At 37.6% G+C, this 21457-nt stretch overlaps 1 protein-coding gene across 5 annotated transcripts in view; it reads right to left on the reverse strand.

The window, feature by feature from the left end:
- The window catches only part of PSPC1 (paraspeckle component 1), a 66470-nt gene extending 49997 nt beyond the window's left edge, over positions 1 to 16473 (reverse strand). For all 5 annotated transcript variants that reach the window (XR_007766216.1, XR_007766215.1, XR_007766217.1 and 2 more), the window contains exons 1-6: positions 16067 to 16473; positions 13855 to 14156; positions 11046 to 11141; positions 9822 to 10018; positions 4413 to 4497; positions 3315 to 3423 (exon numbers count right to left, since the gene is read on the reverse strand). Coding sequence is in view for 2 of the 5 variants with exons in the window: in XM_050894305.1 (XP_050750262.1) it covers positions 3315 to 3423; positions 4413 to 4497; positions 9822 to 10018; positions 11046 to 11141; positions 13855 to 14156; positions 16067 to 16441 (1164 nt within the window). In the remaining 3 variants the exon portion in view is untranslated. The remainder of the gene's footprint in view (positions 1 to 3314; positions 3424 to 4412; positions 4498 to 9821; positions 10019 to 11045; positions 11142 to 13854; positions 14157 to 16066) is intronic.
- Positions 16474 to 21457: the final 4984 nt, after the last annotated feature.

Raw genomic sequence — 21457 nt, forward strand, 5'->3', positions numbered from 1 at the left:
GAGATCACACAACTAGATTAATAAATTGTTTAGGCATCACTAGGCTGCCCATTAGATTAACAATCAATGCAATCAAATTTTTAATGTACATCACCACCATGAACAAGAATGCTTCAGGAAGAGAAATCCCCACACAGAAAATATTTTTATCATCTGTAACTAAACCAAGTAACTGGTAACTGCACTAAACTTGATTACAAGACATTTTTCAAAACTAGTTATATTGAAAAAAATCAAAGTTTAACAAGTTAGGGAAAAGATACAGAAAGAAACTTTAAACAGGAAAGGCTAATACTGCAGCCTTATATGAGAGGTTCCAATTCTGGTTGTCATTGCACTTACCATTTAAGTCCTTCTTTTATACTGAACAGTAAAAAGGGATAGGATATAAGTGAAGGAAGCTTACTTTTCAAAGCTTTTAAGAAACAAAAACAAGGATTAGAAACAGTTATTATTTTCCTTCTAAATACATGGTTGACAGAAGACCTTAATACTTTATAAGGATTATGCCAAAAGTTTATCAACACCTGATACAGTAAAAACTATCCACTAGGATCATAACATGCAATTTTCACCGAGGCAACTTTTAAACTCTTAAAACAGAAAATAACTTTTTTCAGTGTATGCACAATGGTAATCTGAGACTAGAAGTAATTACCAGATGGAGCCTGTTCACAGTAAACAAGTATTAGTAAGAATAAATTTTAAAAATTTAGTCGTTTAAGTAACTCCAAATTGAAAAAAGATTTGATATATCATTTTGCAATCTCCAGAAATGGTTTACAATTCTTCTCCGCTGCAAAATGCAAAGGCTTTTTCAATTCCCATTCACACTATACAACTTAAGCACAGTTATCTAAAGACATGTTATAATGAACACCTATAAAATGATAGGCCATGCTTAGAGTTACATAGCCGCCCTTACTAGAAACAGTTGCTAAAGTAAATAAATACATCACTTCCAATTTTGTTTCAATTCTTCCTCTCTTAAAGTTCAAAGGACATTAGAAGTCAATACATGACCAGAATACTAAAGACTAGTCTGAAGACTAGAGAAAACATTTTTTTAAGTTATTGTATATGCCACTTCAACTTCACATGACATTAAAAAACCACCACCTGTACTATATATTCCTTTATATAACTTATAACACTTTTGGTAGGGTTGTCACTGCACAGCTACAGCTCTATATTCTTGCAGTGTATTAATTAGTTCCAGATGAACACACAATTCCAGTAATGCAACTCAGTGGGAAAGCTACACTCTTCCAAAGCGTTCTTCCACCTTTACCTTTCCCCCCAAAAAATTTCATCGCATAAAAGTTGCAAAAATTATGCATAGTGATTGAAGTGCTTTCCATTTGAACCATTCCTCTTCCCTTCTTACGCTACACTTGTGCCATGTCCAGTGCACCAACTTGAACAGTTTCTATTGACATAGAGTTCGGAATTTAAAGATGCAGATAAGCAGGAGGATGGCCAAACTGTGGCAAGCAATTCAAGCACAGAGGCTAAGTAACATCTCAAGACAGTTGCAAGAAGAAAACCAGTAGAGGTTGCTGTGGCCAACATTATCTAGTTTTACCCAGCACCGCAAGCTGCAGGATATAGACCACAATCTCCTAACAGCAATGGAATCTGAGGGAGCTACTGCCATCTCAAGCCTGTGGGTTGGCTCCCCAGCTTCCCCTTCCTGCAGCTCTCTGCAGTGAGTAGCATGGGTCTCACAGATCAGCCACAGGAAGATTCTGACAGGTAGCTTATAGGGTCAGAAAGTCTGGCTGCCCCAAAAGATGCTACGTGAAGATATCAAAGTGAAATGAAATTTTGTATTTGGCACTACAGAAGTCACAATCAATAAGTGCTATTTCTAAATTACACCAGACAATTGTTATATGCTATTTCACAAAGTATGTTTAATAACATGTGGGGACACACTAAAGGACATTATGAGGTTTGAATTCTTGATCTTCATCACCCCAAAGAAAAAGATATGCTGAAAGCAGTTTTCTTTTATGGTGTGAGCACATATGGAAATAAATGATTGATTGCTGCTGCAAGTTTCTCAAAACACAATCAGCAAAATCAACTGATAGAGTAACATCAAAGGAACAATTTTGCTTCCTCCTCATCTTTACTAAAAACACTAAGGGGGCAGAGGATAGGAAAAAAAGATGTCCTGCTGAGAACAGGAAATCTTTTATTTTCTAACTTTTCTTAGGATGTCTCAGAACCTACGTAATATATTCTTCTCAAGCCTACACAAAATGTTATGGTATAGAATGTAAAATAGGTATGTCTTCACAAAACACAAAACCAGAAAGTAGCTGAGAAACCAGCAGTTTATTTTTGATTTATGTATCAAGTTGTACCTGTGACTGGGAGCAAAATTCCCTCCTGCAGACTACAGTTGTTATAATAAAGTAAAAGAGCATTGTGTGGATCACTTATTCATTGCTCCCTCACTAAGAATAGCTGTAACATTAAAAGGCATCCTTCTCACATGAAACTAAAGCATTCACAATACAGGTTGTGTTCGTTCATTTAACTGCTTTGGTTGGCAGGAAAAAAAAAAAATCATACCCTTGACCAAAACAGATCATGAAAATTTAGAAGCTGACTCCTCTGACACCACCATTTTGCTAGTCCTGCAGGACGAGTCTTCAGAGGCAGAACACACCTAAATTACTAATATAAATAATGTAGAAATTATAGCAGAGGACAATTTTTTTTCCCACATTTATAATCTTTCGGTCTCCTTTAGTAAGATTTTGAGGTTTTCGTCATCTAGTTTTACAGTAGGGTCAAAGGGAAGAGTGATTTTAGGCTCCATATGAAGTTAACACTGCCCATTTTGTTTCTGAACTGTATCATTCTTAGTAAGTTAAGCATAAACCAAAACAAGCAATTCAAACAAGCTTAACAGCCTGAACTGGTTTAAAATTTAAACCTTCAGTCAAACCAGGGCACCTCCTCATGGAAACATCATTTATTCCTGTGACCTTCCACTTAGAAAAATTCTATTATTTTATTGGAAAAATTCATTTCCCAAATAAAAAAGGCAAATTATTATCTGAACACCTTCTCTTAACTGAAGTGTTACATCACCAGCTTGTAGGAAAAATAACAGTGATGCCATCGTACAAGAGAATAACTACACTACTAAATTTGTACCACTCTACTCATGAGAATGATGGAATACTGAAGGAAAAACAGTAGACAAGAAGGCGGCAGCTCAGTAGGTAGTATATAAAAATATTACAATAAAAAAAATTCTTTTACAATTTGGACTTTCGTCATAGAATTTTACTTACATTGTCCATGAAATTTGGCTTAAATCCTCCCTCCTGCTGTCGTCGTAATTCCTCCTGTTCCCTCTGGCGTAGCATCTCTTCTTCGCGACGTCGATGTTCTTCTTCATGTCTAGAATATTTTTCAAAAACTATGTCAACTTAGACTCTTGACCTATTCAGGCTTGTACTCAGTCTCAGGAGATAAGATCAAGCATATAAACAAAACTGGTCATTATTTATTTTTTTTATATAGTGTAAGGCACTAAGCTACTCCACCTGATGGGTTTGAATATTATTGAAGTAGTTATTTATATTTTTTAACTGGAATACAGGTAATTACAATACCAGTACATTCTATACCTGTTCTTCCGGCTACATATTGGTAAGCCCGTTAAAATACTTCAGTTTTTAACAAGTCACTATGAACTAAAATGTTTCAATACTGCCAAAAGAAACATTTTTAATTCTGCGAGGTGTTTGTGTTTTGTTCTTTTTTCTCACCTACAGTCCTTGTGATATTTAACATCACAAGGTAAAAACTCAATCAACATGACAATACTATGTCTATTTTCTTAAATTTTAGCAGAGGTATGAAAACAAATATTGTATGAATCAGATCTTAAAGGAAAAATTGTTTGCAACATACCAGAATATCAAGTGAAAATGCCCAAAAATCTCACATCAGACTATAAATTTGTAATGCTACTATTCCATGTGCAGATCACCTGCCCATAAATCTTAGAAGCACGTTCATATCTATTAAAGCTATGCTTCAGTCACAAGGTTAAAATAATATGAAACAAAAAAAAAATTCATGTTAAGACATTTCTACACTATTTAGAAAGCTCACAAATTTACAACAGAACTAGTAGAGCTGAAATAAATGAAAAAATTCAAGAAATACTTGAAACCATTCTTTTATATTAGCATAAGCGATCACTTTTCTGTTCAAGAACATTAACAGGAACATCACACATTATGCTTTTGAAAAGCAACGTTTTAGCAGCAGAAACATTTTTATTTGATATCAAAAGCAAGCTCTACAAGTTAGAGTATCTAAATTCACACAGGCCTACAGCAGCTGCATGCCACACCTTTGCACAGTAGAAGACAAAATACCTCAATTGTATTTGCTTGCGTTTTTGAAGTTCTTGATTGCGAAGTTCTTCCAAACGCCTCAATTCTTCTTGACGTCGCATGAGATCTAACAGGATTAAAAATGTAATAAAGATAAAAGCTGCCAATCAACAATGTGGCAACACAAAAAATTGCTATTACTGTCGGATAACATTTCTAACATTCAATTTTTAAAGAAATTTCTCAATGCATTTAACTAGTTTCTTCCCATAAAGCTAAGTCTAGTACATGAAAAACACACTGGATCCACAGCTCACAGAAACATGGAAAGGTACAGGACTGGCAAAGCCTCCGAAGCAGGTTATGGAAACAGAAATCTGAAGTCCTCAAACAACAAAAAGGAGAAAAAGCTCTCCATCTCTTAAATCACATCCTGGTTTTACATCTACGGCAAGGCAATCTTCTCACAATGCTGTGTACTGCTGAAGTCACACTAGCAAGAAAACTAGTACAATATATACAGGCTTATACTCTCCACTACCTATTGCAGACCACTGCACGGCACACATCAGAAAAAAGTGATATGAACTTCAGGTGCATGTAACCTGAGCCTCCACAGAGATTTGGAGGCTTGACTCTGCTTATAGCAACTTACAAATGACCCATCTTTTAACACTACCAGAAAGGAACAGCTGTACCCTCTTAAAAAGCACTCAAAATGCTCTTAAAAAGCAGGACACAACTAATAGTAATTACTTCTGCTGTACTAGTTTCTGACCAGTCACATTATTGATTTCTACCTGGAAATCTATGCTTTCTTCAATGAATATTAATTCTACCTTCTGTTAGAAAGCAGTTGTTTGCCTTTTCTATCTTCATAGGATATCGGCAACATAACACTATTTATAGACACCATGAGGAACGTTCCACTATACCACCTATTATATGCCTTTTATGCTTTAGTTCAACTACTCCACACATTTCTCTCTGCATTTCTTCACTATACTAATTAAAGCATCTTTTTAGCTATGCAAATCACTTTTCTCAAACTTGTATCAGCATATATTACAACTTAACCTTTTACTTTAGTATCCAAAACCAACTACAATGACCAGTACATTTCACCAAAATATCATGTATGTTTGCTTTTCTAACAAAGATTATCAGATTTTTACTCTCACAGCATCCTTATTGACATTAGAAGTCTTTTCTCGAGCACATTTTGCAGGCTTGCTTTTCCAATCTCTTCTGCAAAATTAACACATTTCACACTTCATTAGAATATGACTACATTGAAGATTCACTCGAATCACAAAGTCTGAGAGCTGCTTCTTTCCAACTGTGCTTGCCATAGAAGGCTTGGCCACTGTTATCCTGATGCTCGGGGGAGCAGCACAAGCACACTTTTTTTTTTTTTAAATAACCTTTAGATTATTTCAGAGTACAAGTGCACTTTTTTCTTTTAAAATTAACCTTTAGGTTGTTTCAGGGTATTACTGAGCTCAAGAACTGGCCCATTCTATGCTCAATAGTGTCCACTGTGGGAAAAGATGTTTCCTTTCCAGTTCTTTGTTCTTTCAAATTTATGTAGCATTCCCTTTTTCTTGTGTTAATACATTGGCACAGGATTTCCTACTTTCTCTCTACCATTAATTACCACAAATTTATCATTTACTCCCCTTTATTCTTAAGGTGTAGAGTCCTACTTTTCCCAATGTCCTCTTAATTTTTTTCCACAGCATAGTTCTGATTATTGCCTTACCCAAAATTGTTAGTATTTTAAAGTTTAACCTATCAATTTATGATCCAGTACCATTTGACAATGGCAGAATCTTGGCACAAAGCCTTACTAGCAAGATGAAAATATAGATCTACAGGTCTGGGCTGTGCACAGAGCCGTTCACATAAAAGATCTGCAATGATGGTAATTCTGGACTGACATATGTTGGACACAGGCCCTTACTCTGAATAGAAAAAAACTGTACTAAAGCAGCTGTGGGAAAAAAAAAACAAAACAGAAAGCTTTATTAGTAGCTTCTGCACTTTCTTGCGCTTAAAAAAGGGCAAGGTCTTCATTTTATCCTCAATCTTCTGCAGAGCAGAGGGCAGAAGGTGAAAGTGTACTCTCCCCTCAGAAGTTAATCCTACAAGCAGGAACACCAAGTCCAAAAAGATTTTTAAGTTGTTTTAGCTGCTGATTTTTCAGGTTCTAAAAATGGAAAACAAATGCCAAGCTTCCACATAACTGATAAAGAATTAACCTTCTGGTTAAATTCAGTCACGTTTTCCAGTACTTTCATAAACTATTTAACCATCATTATGAGAGAATATTTACAAAAGTCTGAAGCATACCAATATGTAGATCAGAAACTTCATGCCAATTTACTTATACATGGAAACACATATTCTACTTTACAAACTACTTCTGACTCAATCTGTCAAAACATGACACTTAAAAGTGAAAAATTACACATATCAAAAGAATTAAGTCTACCTTCAGTATTAATACCATACCACAAAAACCTGAGTACTTAAGCTAACATGTTCTAGCTCAAGTCCTACTAGTTCTCATAAAGCAATTTCTATAAAACCTTCACCTGCAGGAATACATGGACTCTAGTAAGCTCATTCTTCCCATCACCTTTTTAGCTCCTGACAAGTAATACATTGCATTTCATATTTCAGAATAACCACTTCAATACACCTTTAAATCTGTGGTTTGTGCATCAGGTATACAAAAATATTAATTCTAGGTTCTGATGCCTCAAAAGTTTCATTGCATCTTTCTTAAAAACCCTGTGATACAATCTCATTAATATAATTAATATTCTTGGCATGGTCCGAACTTATACCCAGAGACACTGTTCAGACCAGCAAGATTTAGAAGCAGCTAATGTCTGAAAATAAATTCAGGAGAAAAAAATACCTTATTTTCATACACACTGAAGCTAGAGAGTTCACAAGATTAAAACAGAAGGAATGTTTACTAACCCCTAGAGCTTGGCAAATTAAACATCTGCAGGTGAATAAGCAGAAATCTAATTATCCGAACAAAATTCCAAGTTATTTGGTACCAAAGAGAAGTACTCTGTTAACCAAATGGGGAAGGAAAAAACCCTCCTCCCACACTAACAAAAAGCATGTTTCCTCACTGGAATATTAGCACCAAAACTATTCATATTCTAGTGACTCTTTAATGGAAGGAGTAATTCTCTTCATTTTCCATATAAAAGTGGAGCTTAATAGATATTCAAAAAAAGGAATCTTTTTTCCTTCACAGTGTCCTTAAAAAAAACCCTAATATCCACAAAACATACCTAAGCTGTTCTCCCATGTTCTACCATCAAGACCTTTTCTATCTTAATAAACAGGCCACTGTCATCTTGTCTCAGTTTAAAACATGATTAAGGCATGATAATTTAAGAAAAAGAAATCTAACCTTGCCGTCAAGTACAGGTAACAGGTGGATAAATTCTAAAAAAATTAAAGAGTGTAGGTTCTAGAACTGGATCATTAGCACTGTCAAATATTAACAATTAGTTAAGTCAATGGTAAATTTATCCAACCTGTATTTTCAGCACTGAATCATCTTTACCAGTATCAGTCACACATATACACAAAATTAAAAATGTGTGTCTAATTGAAAAGGGGAGGCTATACTGTGTATTATAGGCATTGTTGTTATATCACATTAACATTCACATTCCTCTCCTGTAAGATATACCTATTCTTACATGCAAACCAAATGCTTTCGCATTTTTTGCTTGGAAAATAAACCAAGAAACAACTTGACAGTTGTCATTTCAGATGCTGCAATAACTATTTGGCATTTCAAAACAGTTTTTTTATTTTATTATGCGCTGTATTTCAGTACCAGATCTTATATAAACAGTATGGTTTCACACTAAAAGCATGCATGCCTATTTAGTAAAAAGAGGCTAAGTAAACTTTTTCCTAATGACAACCTTCAGTTGCAGTAGATTTAAGAATATTATATAAAAAATTAAATATGCTCCTTTTAATCTCTTTTCCAGTTATGAAAATGTTTTAAAACAGACTTTAAAAGACTACGTGTCTACATCCAATATATCCAAGCATTTAGGTGCTTTAATTCCACCAACCTAGTGAATACTCTAATCCAGCTCATATAGGTATTTTCAATATGTCATTCAAGTCAGCAGAAAAAATTAAGATAATCAGTCTCACAAAGGGAAGCTGTACTACCAACAAAAATGTCCTTTCTTAAGACTAAGCATTAAGTAAAGACAAATAATTACAGCAGACAGCTTGTATGAGTTACCTGGGTTTAAGTTTTGAAATGCATCCACTAAGAACCTCAAGAAGTTCAAATCCCTTTAAAATGACAAAGCATTCTTATTCAGTCTATTGAGCTAGTTATTGTACTGTCTTGTACTGCAACACTCTCACAGACAAAAATTTTTTTAGGTAGCCATGACCTCCCTTAAACTAAGATCTAAAAAAAAAAAAAAAAAAATACTTCAATGTTTCATTCATGCTACAAACCTTGAGATCCTTTCCAACAAATTTGCAACATATTTAAACTTTATCCACTCAAGTTTTGCAATTTAGCAGTCATACAGAGGGAACTAAAATCAAGTAGTAGTTCAATAGTTCTGAACGGGAAAGCAGCGATTGCATGTGCACAGCATTTTGGGAAAAACGTGTTTTGGGGAGAAGGTTAACAAGCAGAAAGTACCAGATACCCGCCCTGCTACTGTCCTCTCTGGCCAAGAAACACAAGCTCCACTCAGCTCCATTCTTAAAGATAGGGCCTGAAAGCAATTGCTAGAGGACTTATTTTCCACCAACACTAGCAGAAGACAAGATATCCAAACAATTACAAAAGAGGGATATATGATCTTAAAATCTCAAGAATGACTGAAATTAATGGCAACTGTGAGTTATTTTGAGTTGTTAGGTACATACAATACTATGCACACATCAGACTTCTCAGCTGGGTTTCAAAGGAAAAAAAAGTAACATTAGCTACTGGAACATTTAAAATCATACCAGAGGTGCACAGAACCACCAAAAGAAGTACGAGCTATCATTTTTTATTTTTTCCTGCACATGGCCCACAAAGAGTACTTAGTCCTAGCTAGTACCATAAGCAACATCAAAAACGGAAAATAATTTTACTGATGAGTGTGAAGCTACTGTTCAATTTCTTTACATAAACTACTTACACTAGACAAATTTAAGTGAAGAAAACAGACCTAGACAATCACCCCTTTCTCAGTTTCTTAATCCATCTCTGCAAATAATCAAGGAATATCTTTAAGGAGAAATATTACTTCCTTTTTCTCAGTTCAATGCATTTAATTAAATAGTATCTGGCAAAATCTCCAAGTTTAACACACAGCTCAATATGCTATACAAAGAAAATCTGTGACAAAACAAATTTAATACTAGTAGATTATCTGATTTTACCTTGCCTCATCAGCATTAGCTGATGCTCATGTCTAGCTGCTTCCATTTCTGCCTCTAGTTTCTCTTTGGCTTCTCTAATGTTCCTGTCAACCTGTTCACGCTGTTGCTTTTCCATCTCATCAAGAGCCTTCCACCGTGAAGCATACTCAAACTCAAATGTTCCAGGCTGAGCAAAACGTGGAGGCTGTTCTCTTTCCCTAATAAAAATTTTACAGTTAAAATGTATAGAAGGACACATTTAGATCAACAGCTGTAACAGCCAAAGAATTTATAAACAATCACTTCAAGCGTAGATCTGACTTTAAATCAACCTGTCAGATGACTACATTCTAAACCAGTCAAAGCTTAATTCAGCTGTTAAGTAATGTGATCAGAGAAATTGTCCAAGTAAAGATCTGTTCGATTTATATAATTTTAAGATAAAAATTCATATTTATATCGGTACAAAACACTAAGCTGCAACACTAGATTAACTGTGTTCAGCCTTCTAAAGCCAGCAGTCTTTAAAAAGACCAGTTATTTAAATAAATATCAAAGCTTACTAGACAGCTCAGAATATTAGCCAGAATCTCTAAACATTAAAAGGTGCCAACACTTTTTTTCACATTCTAACACTAATACTGTAACTAACAGTGACACATTTTTAAAAAGTGGTATTCTACAGCTTTATCAGAATAAACATTTTAGCTTCAAGCAACACCATTTCTAAATGGCAATCAAATTTCAATATTAAAAATTAATATTATTAGATTAGGCAACTTCTCTTCCACCTCATGATCAAGACTCACTTTCTCATGCCATGCTCAAAGTTTTATCTGAACCGTGGAAGCTGCAAAGATTTACACTCCACTGACTTTACAAACAGTTAAGGGGCTATTCAGAGAACAATAAATCTGTGGGTATACAAATCTCTGCAGAATTAGACCACACCCCTAATCCATAAAAGACTATAGCTTGGCTGGCAACAAGCTCGAACTGATTTCAGTGTAGGCCAGGAATCTATCTATTCTAGTAAATGCACAGAATGTTAAACCAACAAGATGGAATTTTACTATGATTAGGAAATCTTGGCAAGGTCCTATTTAATCCTTCGACACAAAACAGCACAACATACAAAACACTACTTCCTGTTACACAAACTCAAAAATAAAAATTAGCGTATATTTACAAAGCTAACTAAGTACATAAATCATGTTTTCTAAAATAAAGCTAAACACAACTTACTTGTGATACTGTTGTGTTTTTTGCATTAGCTTCTCTGGGAGCCCATCTTCATCATCAAATTGCTCCATCGGTTCCACAACAACAGGTCGAGGTGTTCTGGAAGACAGTTTCAATTTAATAATAGAATCATAAATGAAGCAGTTAAAAGTTATTTTAGTATTTTGAGGAAACACTCCAGAAAGCTAACACGTTATCTATAATTCCTGTGTCCTGAAAATTCTTCTGAAATCACAGAATTCCAGTGAGTCCTGATTTTAAGAATTATCTTTGAAAATAATTGTTTCTATAACCAAAACCAGCTATTCCGCCTAGAAACAATTTACTTGATGTAGTTCTGTTTGCTATGAAGTATTTAAAGATTAAAAAAAAAAAATCTCAAAACCATCTACAAACAATTACAAAATATTTAAGAAGGAACTAGCTTTTTGTTTTCATCAGTGAGGCAACACAAGGGCCATGATTATATTGGGAAAGCACCAAAGAAACCCAAAACAGAGCAACACAACCTATTCATATTTCCACAGAATATTAAAAGTTACTTTTGAAAGTTACTCTACAATTGAAAACAGTTTGATAATTTGGAATTAATATTCCTGTGATATTAGAAAAACATTTCCGCTTAAGTTATTTAAAACCCATTCTTTGAACAACCATACTCTCACAAATCAGAATTCTAATTTATCTTTGAAAATACCTTCCTTGAATTTTCATTATCTGTAGTAATCAGAGGCAAGTATTAGCCAGTACTGGCAAGGATAGCGGTATAAGGATCTTGAACTGTGTAAAAAGCGCTCTGCATCAGTCTTGGGAGCACAGGCTATAATACACACCTTAAAGCAGTAAGAAAAGAGCTAGAGACACTATTTTCAAAACGCAAGCGCTTATTTATTATGTTCCACACCTCTATTTCACTTTGCAGATCTGTTCACAGAAAAAAATCAATATATTTTCACAACATTGACAGCTGAAAAAGAAAACTTTGGGCATCGAGTGCAGATTAAAAAGATGAAGTTGGAATCACAGAGCACAACTCAGCAACTGTTTCTCCTGACGTTATCTGCATGGCAATCGCTGGCAGTTCTGTTATTTAAATGCAACTGAACTGTGGTGTTAACAAGTTATGATTTAAAACAACAATTTTAAATCTCTAACATTTCAAATGCCTAGTTTTGATATATTTAGCCCATGAATTTAAAGGTTTTCTTCTGATCATGCCAAGAGTTTTCAGCTAAAAATGTAAAATTTTAGATTCTGAAGCAAAACATCAAAGTATCATGGCAGCAGATTCACGCTAGTTATCTTTGCAACTGCGCATTAGGGAACGTCAGCCACCTAAGCAAGACAAAGATCAAGTGCTTTTTATTCACTCAGGCCACGGTTAGATGGTCATTTCAATCCAACTAATCTATCCAGCTGGTAAAACAAGAATACCCTCCCTCATATCCTAGCTCCTTTTTCCCTGCCACATCTCTCATTCCAAGAATAGCATTCATGTAACACTGAACTAGATTAGTTCCCTTGTTTGGCTCACCATGCTTCCATTCAAATACTAATGCCAAGAAAACCCAGGGGATAAGAACAAAATTGCTGGCAGCTACTGATAACAGTAAAGACATTCAGATTGAATTTACTATGTAGCCACCAGGTCAGTTCAGTGGCACACAAGATTTATGAGATTATCTCAAGAAAGAGGAGTTCCAGACCCTTTCCCCACCTGCAATCTCCTCCTGGCAACATTTTCTCCTGCCTTATCATCTGCTGGACCTGATGTTCATAGCACCCATATTAGCAAGCACCTTCACGTGCTTAAACAGCCAAAAATGAACCTGACAAAAACAGCTGAATACTCTTCTGTTGTTTCAGCAAGCACAAGTGGCTTATGGAAGTATCAGAAAGTTCTCAAGCGGATAGAAGATCAACAGCACAGCCAGGGTAGGAAGAGAAAAAGAACTAGAAGTTCCCCAATTTGATGGCAGAAAGCTTCCATGCTGTGGAACCACAGCCTTATTTTCCCAAATGAGAATCAGAAAAATAAAAATAAAAAAAAAAACCTGAATATCTATCATTTCATACAATCTTTAAGAAAGCATTTGAAAATGTCACTAGTGAATGTGTTAAAGCACAGCAGTTAGCAACTCTCTTCAGCAAGTACAGAAATAAGAGATGCAAGAGACAAGTGCTGTAATTTGCAAGCTTGCTTGCCCTTGAAATAGAAAGTTTTCCAGAGATCGTTGCCATAAACTTCTGCAGAATCTAAGTCTTCATTTTCAAAAAAAAAAAAAAAAAAAAAGAAAGAAAAAAAAGAAAAAAAAAGTACTTCTGGCCTTTCAAGCCACAAATACAACTTTTCACAGAGAAATAAATGCAGGAACACTTTCCTGAGTTTACGGAAGTATCAGCAATGTAGTGCACTGTTTTGCTAAGAAACAGAGGACTATTATTTTGTCACATTGTTACTGGGATTAGGAAGAGTGCAATCAATGAAAATAAAGTCTCACTAGAAAAAGCCCTACTATATACAGAAGGAAATGTAATATTGCATATAGACAAGGAAAAGCAAGATGTTGCCATCAGACTCTCATATGGTAATTACAAGTCTTACAAACAGTAAGCAGAAAAAGATGTTTTTTCTCACAAAAAAAAAAATCAGGAGTATTTGGGGTATTCATGTAAAACACCTTAATTTCTCACCCCATGGCTTTCATAATTTGAAAATAAAATAAGAACTAGGGAATACCCATGAATGCAGTTTTCTTTCACATCAGAAATATATACTCACACAAATTGAAACAAAAGCCTGTGAACTTACGTTGTTAGCAAGAATGCCCCATCACTGCATCTTTCTAGAGCTTTCCGAGCTGGAGGTTTTGCTGCAAACTCTACGAAACCTTTTCCTGTAGCTCTGCCACGATCATCTACTACAACAACAGCTCTTTCCACTGGCCCAAATTGAGAGAACGCTTGTTCCAGCAGCTCATTAGAAACCACAGGTGAAAGATTCTTGACCGTTAGGGCAGCTCCATGTGTAGCAAATCGAATTCGAAGTGGTCTGCTCTTCAAAATAGTACCATCAAGTTCTGCCTTTGCTATTTCAGCCAGTGTCCTAGATTCCTTTTTCAAGATATAAAATATTTTATATATTTTATTTTCAAAGACAACAGATATCACTTCTGTGTTTCCCCCCCAGAAAAGCAGCAAAGTTTTTTTCCTTAACTTGAGCACATTAACATCAGGGTCATTCATCAACTTCCCCCCGCCCCCCCATAAACCCCCAAAGTTCCTGTCCACTGATTGGGGGGGGGGGGGGAAAATGCATGTCATCCCCTATGATTTATTCTAAAAAACGACATGGGCACAAATTTTTGTTGCACATTAGAGGACTTAACAAATTCTCATTATGATGGCTACATTTGTGCTGCTCTGTAAAGGCTTTCACTAGAGTTGAAAACTTGATGCTTTTTCATATTTACCTACTCAAATGTTTATATTCTGCATCCCTAGCTCCATACAGTAGGAAACAGTATTTTCAAAGATTACACTACAGGATCTAAGGTGTTTTGGGTTTTGGTTTGGGTTTTTGTTTTGTTTTTAAATAAGTGAAAATATCACACTTGCTCATTATCACTGTTGGATGAACTCTCAATGGATGTCCAATTCGAATTTCATCAACAAATGATGAAATTACCTTCTTTGCTCATGTATTCATTCTTCTCACATTTACGGGCTTTCTGCACGCACATCCATGAGAGAGTCTGCATCAATAACTGCCTTTTTTCTCATTTCAGAGATTTTCACCAAGTTCGATACCTGCAATCCCTTATATTTAAAGAAATTATTCTTTAGATCATAGCCATTTTCTCCACAGTTCAACTGACTAAGTAAATTGTTAAAAAGTAACATATTCCCTAAACATAATGGAAAAAGGAAGTTCAGATAAAAGCTGTATCTAATCTATATCACATACAAAACGGAGCAATGACATGTAAATATATTGCATTTCCTCCAGAAAATTGCTGTTTCAGGCTGGGGGATTCTCCAGGTAAAACATGTATGGCAGAACGCCACAAGCACTTATCTTTAAGATGATGACCAAAAAGAAAAAAATCCTAACCAGTAAAATATATGGAAAAATCATAACTAGAGACACCCAAAGCACTCTAAAGCTATTCCCAGAATTATATAAATCAGTGCATTCTAGACATGGCAGTCATGAAAACTAATCCTGCACATTAAATTGACGTTTAAATACAGTAGCATAAGCTTTTCAGATGCTTCCTTTTTTGCATGCTCAACTTGACCTTATTTGATCGAATATTGTATTATCCCTAAAAGTCTAGTCTTATCTAGACACAAGTAATTTAAACAACCCAAGAACCCATTTCTTTGCAACTTTGAGATTACATGTTCTGTTTTCACGATGTGTGAGCAGTGGTATTTTGAAACAGTCCTGTCCAGTCTTTAAAATTAATTGTATTTTCATAGACGAAACCTATACTCATAATGAACTGTACAGGCTGAAATTTGCTCCTGCAAAAAGAAGGATTTTTTTCTAGTCCTAAAGTACGATAAATTCTCCCAGTTAAATAAGGAAAGTCTTTAGACAGGTATTACACGACAAAGCAGATCGCACAACCACATCTTCCATTCACTGGAGAATAACAGGCTGCAGGAGTACCCGTGGTAGCAGCACGTAAACGGTAACTGGTGGAGGGGCCCTGAAACCAGCGGAGCATCGCGTAGTGAGCTGGGAACATAAACGCGAGGGGCTGGGAAGACTGCTCACAATGCAGGCCTCTGGCTTAGATGTATGAAGGCAAATAAGGGAGGGGGGAGAAGGAAGAGGAAGTGGAGGGAACAGCGCTAGCAGCAAGGAGAAAGAATGAGGAGCAGCTGCTGTCTTTTTTTACACTCGCCGACAAGGAAGGGGGGGGGGGGGAAGAGAGCAAGGCACAGAAGGCTCCCGCTTGCAAAGGCAGCCCCTGGGCTACGGGGCAGCCACAGAGGCTCGCGCGAATCCTCACCAGGCGAATGAAGCCAAAGCCACGGTCCCGATTGATGAAGACCTCGCTAGGCTCCCCGTAGCGCTCGAAGAGGCGCTTGAAATCTTCCTCGGTGATATCAGTAGGCAGATTCCCCACGAACAGCCGGCAGCGCTGCGTGTAGCTCTTCTCGCCAGGTTTGAGAAAGCTTTTGATATCGATGGTGAATCCAACCTCTTGCTCTTCATCTCCACCTTCTTTGCTCGGCACTAGCGCCATGGCCGCCGCTGCCTCACCCTCCGTTTCTAGGCCCCGCAATCCCTTCAGGTTGCCGCCACCACCCCCCACCATGCCCAGCGGCGCTGCTGGGGAGCTATTCTCGATCCGCACTTGCTTCAAGTTCCTATTCGCTGCCATACTCAGACCTCGCTCCTTTCTCGCTGGTTTTCTCGGGGGACGCGGAGCCCGGTTCAACAACCACCTCCTCCGACCCTCAGCCAATTCAAAATGGCGCCGTCGCCAACCTCGACGAGTTGTAACGTCCCTGAGGAAAGCCCCGCCCACCATCGCCCGCGCTGCCTTCCCCGCCACTGCTCCTGCTCGTTGCTGGGCGCGGGGAGGGGTTCGCGCATGCGTCGTCTTGCGTGGCTGTGGAGGCGTTGTGTCTGTTCATGGCGTCTTGCTTTCTTCAGGCGTTGTTCCTTTTCAGCTCCGGCATACAGGCGAACCTGCTCTAAACGGCGAGAGATCCGTCTTTGCGTCTGCAGAGACAGATGTGTACCAGCGGGCTGCACTGCCTGAGAGAGTAGCTCGCCCAGAAGCTTCCCTGCTGCTCCCTGCTAGCTCGGCTCCCTCGGTGCCTGACCCGCCCGCACGGAGAGCAGCCTCAAGCGCGACCATATTGGATTAGAGTAGTGGTCTTGGAAGTGTTGAGGTCCTGCAAGCTCTGCGACAGTCCGTCCCCAAGCAGAAGAACCCCTTGGTGGGGGGTCTCTCCTGAGGGAAGGGCAGGCAGGCGGGGTGCCCTGGTGGGTGTCTGGTCGCTGCGGGAGGGAGGCAAGCAGGCATAACACAGAGATGCTGAGGCGGCTGCAGGGGCACAGCCCGGGGGAAGGAATGCCCGAGCACTGCGGAATGGCACAGGAGACGAGAGGGAGGACCTGCAGACAGCACAGGAAAAGCGTTCACCGAGTTAGATGTGGGAGACAAATCTGAGTGGAAAGAGGCCTTGTTATATCTGCTGCTCACAGAACAATTTCTTACAGGGCAACAGCTTTCATTATAAAGGTGATGACTTTCTTCTGAGAGGTGTGAAGTCAAACGTTTCCCTCCTTGGGCACCCCTTCTTGTAGCTAGTGTCATCCACAGCACAAGACTACGGTTTTCTCTCCTCCTTGCCTGCTAGATGCCCCGTTGCTTGTTTGATCTGTGTGCTTCAACCAGTAATTTAACTGGCACATGGTTTCTCAGACAAAGAGCACATCAGTCTGCCTGAGGCCTCATAGAAAGCCTGATAATCAGTTCTTGGCTCTTATTACCATAGTAGCCTGAGTGCTTCAGGTGCCTGTGTAGCTTTGCATCATGCAGGGGAACTCCTGGACAATAGAGCAAGACTTCAGGAGAAAATAACTGTATTATTTGTTTTATTAATACAACTACAGCGCTGAAAAAGTCCAGACAATCTCGTGGTTAATAGTTACTTCAGCTAGTGCATGGCATGTACTATTCTTTTGAAGAAGCAACATCGAGCATGATATTCAAGAAAAAGTTAATTCTACAGCAGGCATGAATACATTGCTCAGGGATTTCCTTGTCCATTGGGGAATATTTTAAGTTCCTCTTTCTTATTTCTCCATTTGAGGCACAAGAAAGATCTCGGTCCCTTTCTTCCTATCTCTGAGGTTGTACCAGGACCTGGAGAAAACATGAGTTCCCAGACAGCATGAATTACTTTATCAGCCCACGTGCTTCTGAAGCAGACTCGTGGGTGTAGGGCATCAAACTAAACCCAGATTTAAACCTCTGAAAATCAGAAAATACAGATAGTAGAACGGTATCTACTCAGAGCAAAGGCAGGAAGTCAGGTAGTCTAGGAGCATGAGGGAGGAGTTAGTGTAGCAGTATGAGATCCTTAAAGCTTAATCACCTTGATAGCGCAAAAAGCTATGGTTTGTAGTATATTCAGGATTCAATAACAAGTGTTAAGACAAAAAAGGAACCGACTTAGAGCAAACCAATAGCTTTTTAAAACTGGTAAGCATTTAAAGGGAGTGAAATATATGTTAGAAATGATGTGATTATACATTGTAGAGAGTGAAAGCTCAGTAGATGGGAAAAGGGAGATGCGTAGTAGCCTGGTTGCTAAGTTATTGCCGATGCTGTGTAATAAAATCACCATGGTGTTCAGATACAGCTTTCCAAATCAGGTTAGTAATAAAAGCTACAACCATTTAAATATACGACCATGATTTCCTGTGTACTATAAAAAAGTCAATAGGAGGAGCAAGGAGTGTTTACAAATTCCATATTGTTCTTACCTTTCCTTAGCTGTAGCAACGTCTCAATAGTGAATGATAGTCCAGTAAAATAGATAAATAAAATTCCAACTTCCAGAAACAACAAAATGATTAATGTATCTGCAAAAAGAGAGAAATATATTTAATATGCTCATGCATCCATAGCTTAACCTTCATTAGTCAGACTCATGGTATAACCATAATGCACATACTTGCACTGTTTTTAAACTTTGTTGAGCAGGAGCTATTTGCACATGCCCTATAGTCAAACATTTTAGTGTGATGTACAAAAAGAACCTGGTATCTGCTATGCTCAATCACTTCCTCACCTTCACTTACAATATAGCATTTCACATTTTACTCATTCATCGGAACAACCCCAGACAGTTCATCTCCTACCTAACTGCCCAGTGTCTTTGTGGCTCAGTGATTGCTACACCTTGCCACTGACACCAGTTAACAAAAAAACGTTTTGAAAGGAGACAAAATGGGTCCCTTGAAGTTGTTGTTCCAATGCTTTCCTTCTGTTATAAACATCCACTTAAATTTTTATGACTTGCTAATTGCAACTCGTATCATGGGAGGAGTTCTGCTATACTGTTCCAGTTATTCTCCATAAGTTTGCTATTGTTATATTTAATACTTTGAATTCAGTTGAACTACATGAAAGTAATGTCAGAATAGTGGGTGAATAATAGTTATGATCACATAGTAGTTTGTTTTCACTCTGTAATTCTTGAGGGTTTTTTTTGGAAGCCTGAACTTATTCAGCTTGGCATTCAAAAGGCCACAACAGACAATCCTAATTTTGTACTAACAAAGTTTGTTTTGGCCTGGAATTTATTTTAAGACATTAAAAAGGTCACAACTTCTTGTATTAGTAATATACTGCCTTTACATGTACTACCAGGCTCCCTTTTCTGACTCATGTGTAGCCTTGGATTATGATCTTGCAAATGGTTGTGTATTTAAATTTATTAGCATAAATACAATATTCTGCATATGCACGACTGTCTGTAGTACAATCAATATTCCCGTAAGGACACGAACATTTTAGTGGCACAAAACAGGAGCAGAATTGTGAAAATCACCAGTATTTTTCATTTTGTCTGCTACAGAGAAAGGTTCTGTTCGGTGTATGCTAAAGTGTGAACGCTATCAAGAGATTTGGGTGTGTTTCCAAAACACACACCATCCAGCCGCGTGCCATATGAGACACAGTCAGAAGCAACTGTTCTAGCTTTTAATTTTCTGAATCACAGCATTACTTCCCTACCAAATACCAGGATCCTGCTGAAAGTCAGGGAGGCATCAGACCTCTAAAAGAAAGTCATGAGAGCTTTTCATGCTGCAAACTTGTAAATGCTACACATCTTGATATGCAAATAAAAATCCCAAACTGTTTGTATTTACCCTTGAACAACTTCAAAATGATTGCTCAGGTAACAGCACTCCAGTGGTGACAGCTGTATTAGTGCTAAAGTCGGCTTCTCAACAGAGGCAATTGTAGCTTACTGCTCAACACATCTCTGGACTCCCAGGTTTATTTCATTTTACTTCCTAGAATCTGCAATGAGTCACAGTTAGGATCAGTACTTGTAACTCAAGCTACAGTGGTAGATCATGACAGTATATATCAGGGAGCGGTAGAACTGACAGGTAAATTAGGGCATGGAGGGGGATGCTCCATTTGGGAGCAGGAGAGAAACAAGGGAAAGCATGAAATTCTGCACTGAAAAAGTAAGGAATGCAGTAGGCAGTGGTTGATGGCCTGAGGTTGGGATCCTTTTCAGAAGCGCAAGGCCAGGGAACTGAGGCACACCTCTGTGCATGACCTGACACAGGTGGGAGCTGCTGCTGCTCTTCATCTCTTGCCATTAAAGACGGTGTTTGCCTGCACTATTACTCATGGCAATATCTGGACAAATTAAGCTTAGGGTAAGTTTTGGTCTCCACTACTGAGCTTTTCTTACAAAGTTAAATTGGCTAAGAATATTAAAAAGGCTAGCTGTCATAGTTGTTCCAGCAAGCCTGATGGTATAAACATAACGGTGTGGAGAAAGAAGTGCTTAATGCAATCTGAAGAAGTGATGCATACTTTGTAATTATCTGAGGATGACCTCATTATGCTACCACTCCAGCATTAAGAGTGGTTACAGGATAATGTCATTGCAGTGCCATCTGGTGACAAATACTGGAATTATCACTAGAACTTTAATAGAATAAATCCAGTGACAATAAAGATGGGAAACCTACAATAAAATTATCTCTCTGATCCCAGATGGACAGGATGACTTGGATTTTCTATTTTTAAACCTGGTGGGCAAGCCTCCTTTCTCTGTTCTCCTCAATATTAGCATAATTCAACAAGATACATTCATTGTTTTTACACAGAGAAATGTATATGAATCACATTTATAAAATGATCTGTAAAACCTAACATAATATGGCTAGTAGTCACCTATATGCATGCCATATTAATATATTTTTTACGTGAATGAAAACCAGTATTTGAGAATTATCCAAGTATGAGAAGTCAGTATTATTCTTTAAAACAACACTGATCTCAAGGAAACAAGGACTGAAAATATATGAAAATATATTTGTCTGTGAAAGTGTACTTGTCAGATGGACATTTAGGCTCGACAAAAGTTACCTAACTTTTCCAAAGCTACTTTCCCCACTAATAAAACCAATGCATACAATGCACTTCATTTTGAATATTTTTCAGCATACTGTTTTTGCCTATTCTGTAGAAGAGTGACAGTTAACTACTAAGGCAAGCAGGAAGTTAAAGCCTTAAGGAAGAATTCCCCAAATATATTCAGCCCTTAATTTATCTCTGAACAATCATTTCGTGTGCTGTCAGCACATCAGGCAGTAGAGCTTCCTGACAGACAGTCCCTGGGATTAGGTT

The sequence above is a fragment of the Gymnogyps californianus genome, chromosome 1 (assembly GCF_018139145.2).
Source record: "Gymnogyps californianus isolate 813 chromosome 1, ASM1813914v2, whole genome shotgun sequence".
Lineage (NCBI taxonomy): Eukaryota > Metazoa > Chordata > Aves > Accipitriformes > Cathartidae > Gymnogyps > Gymnogyps californianus.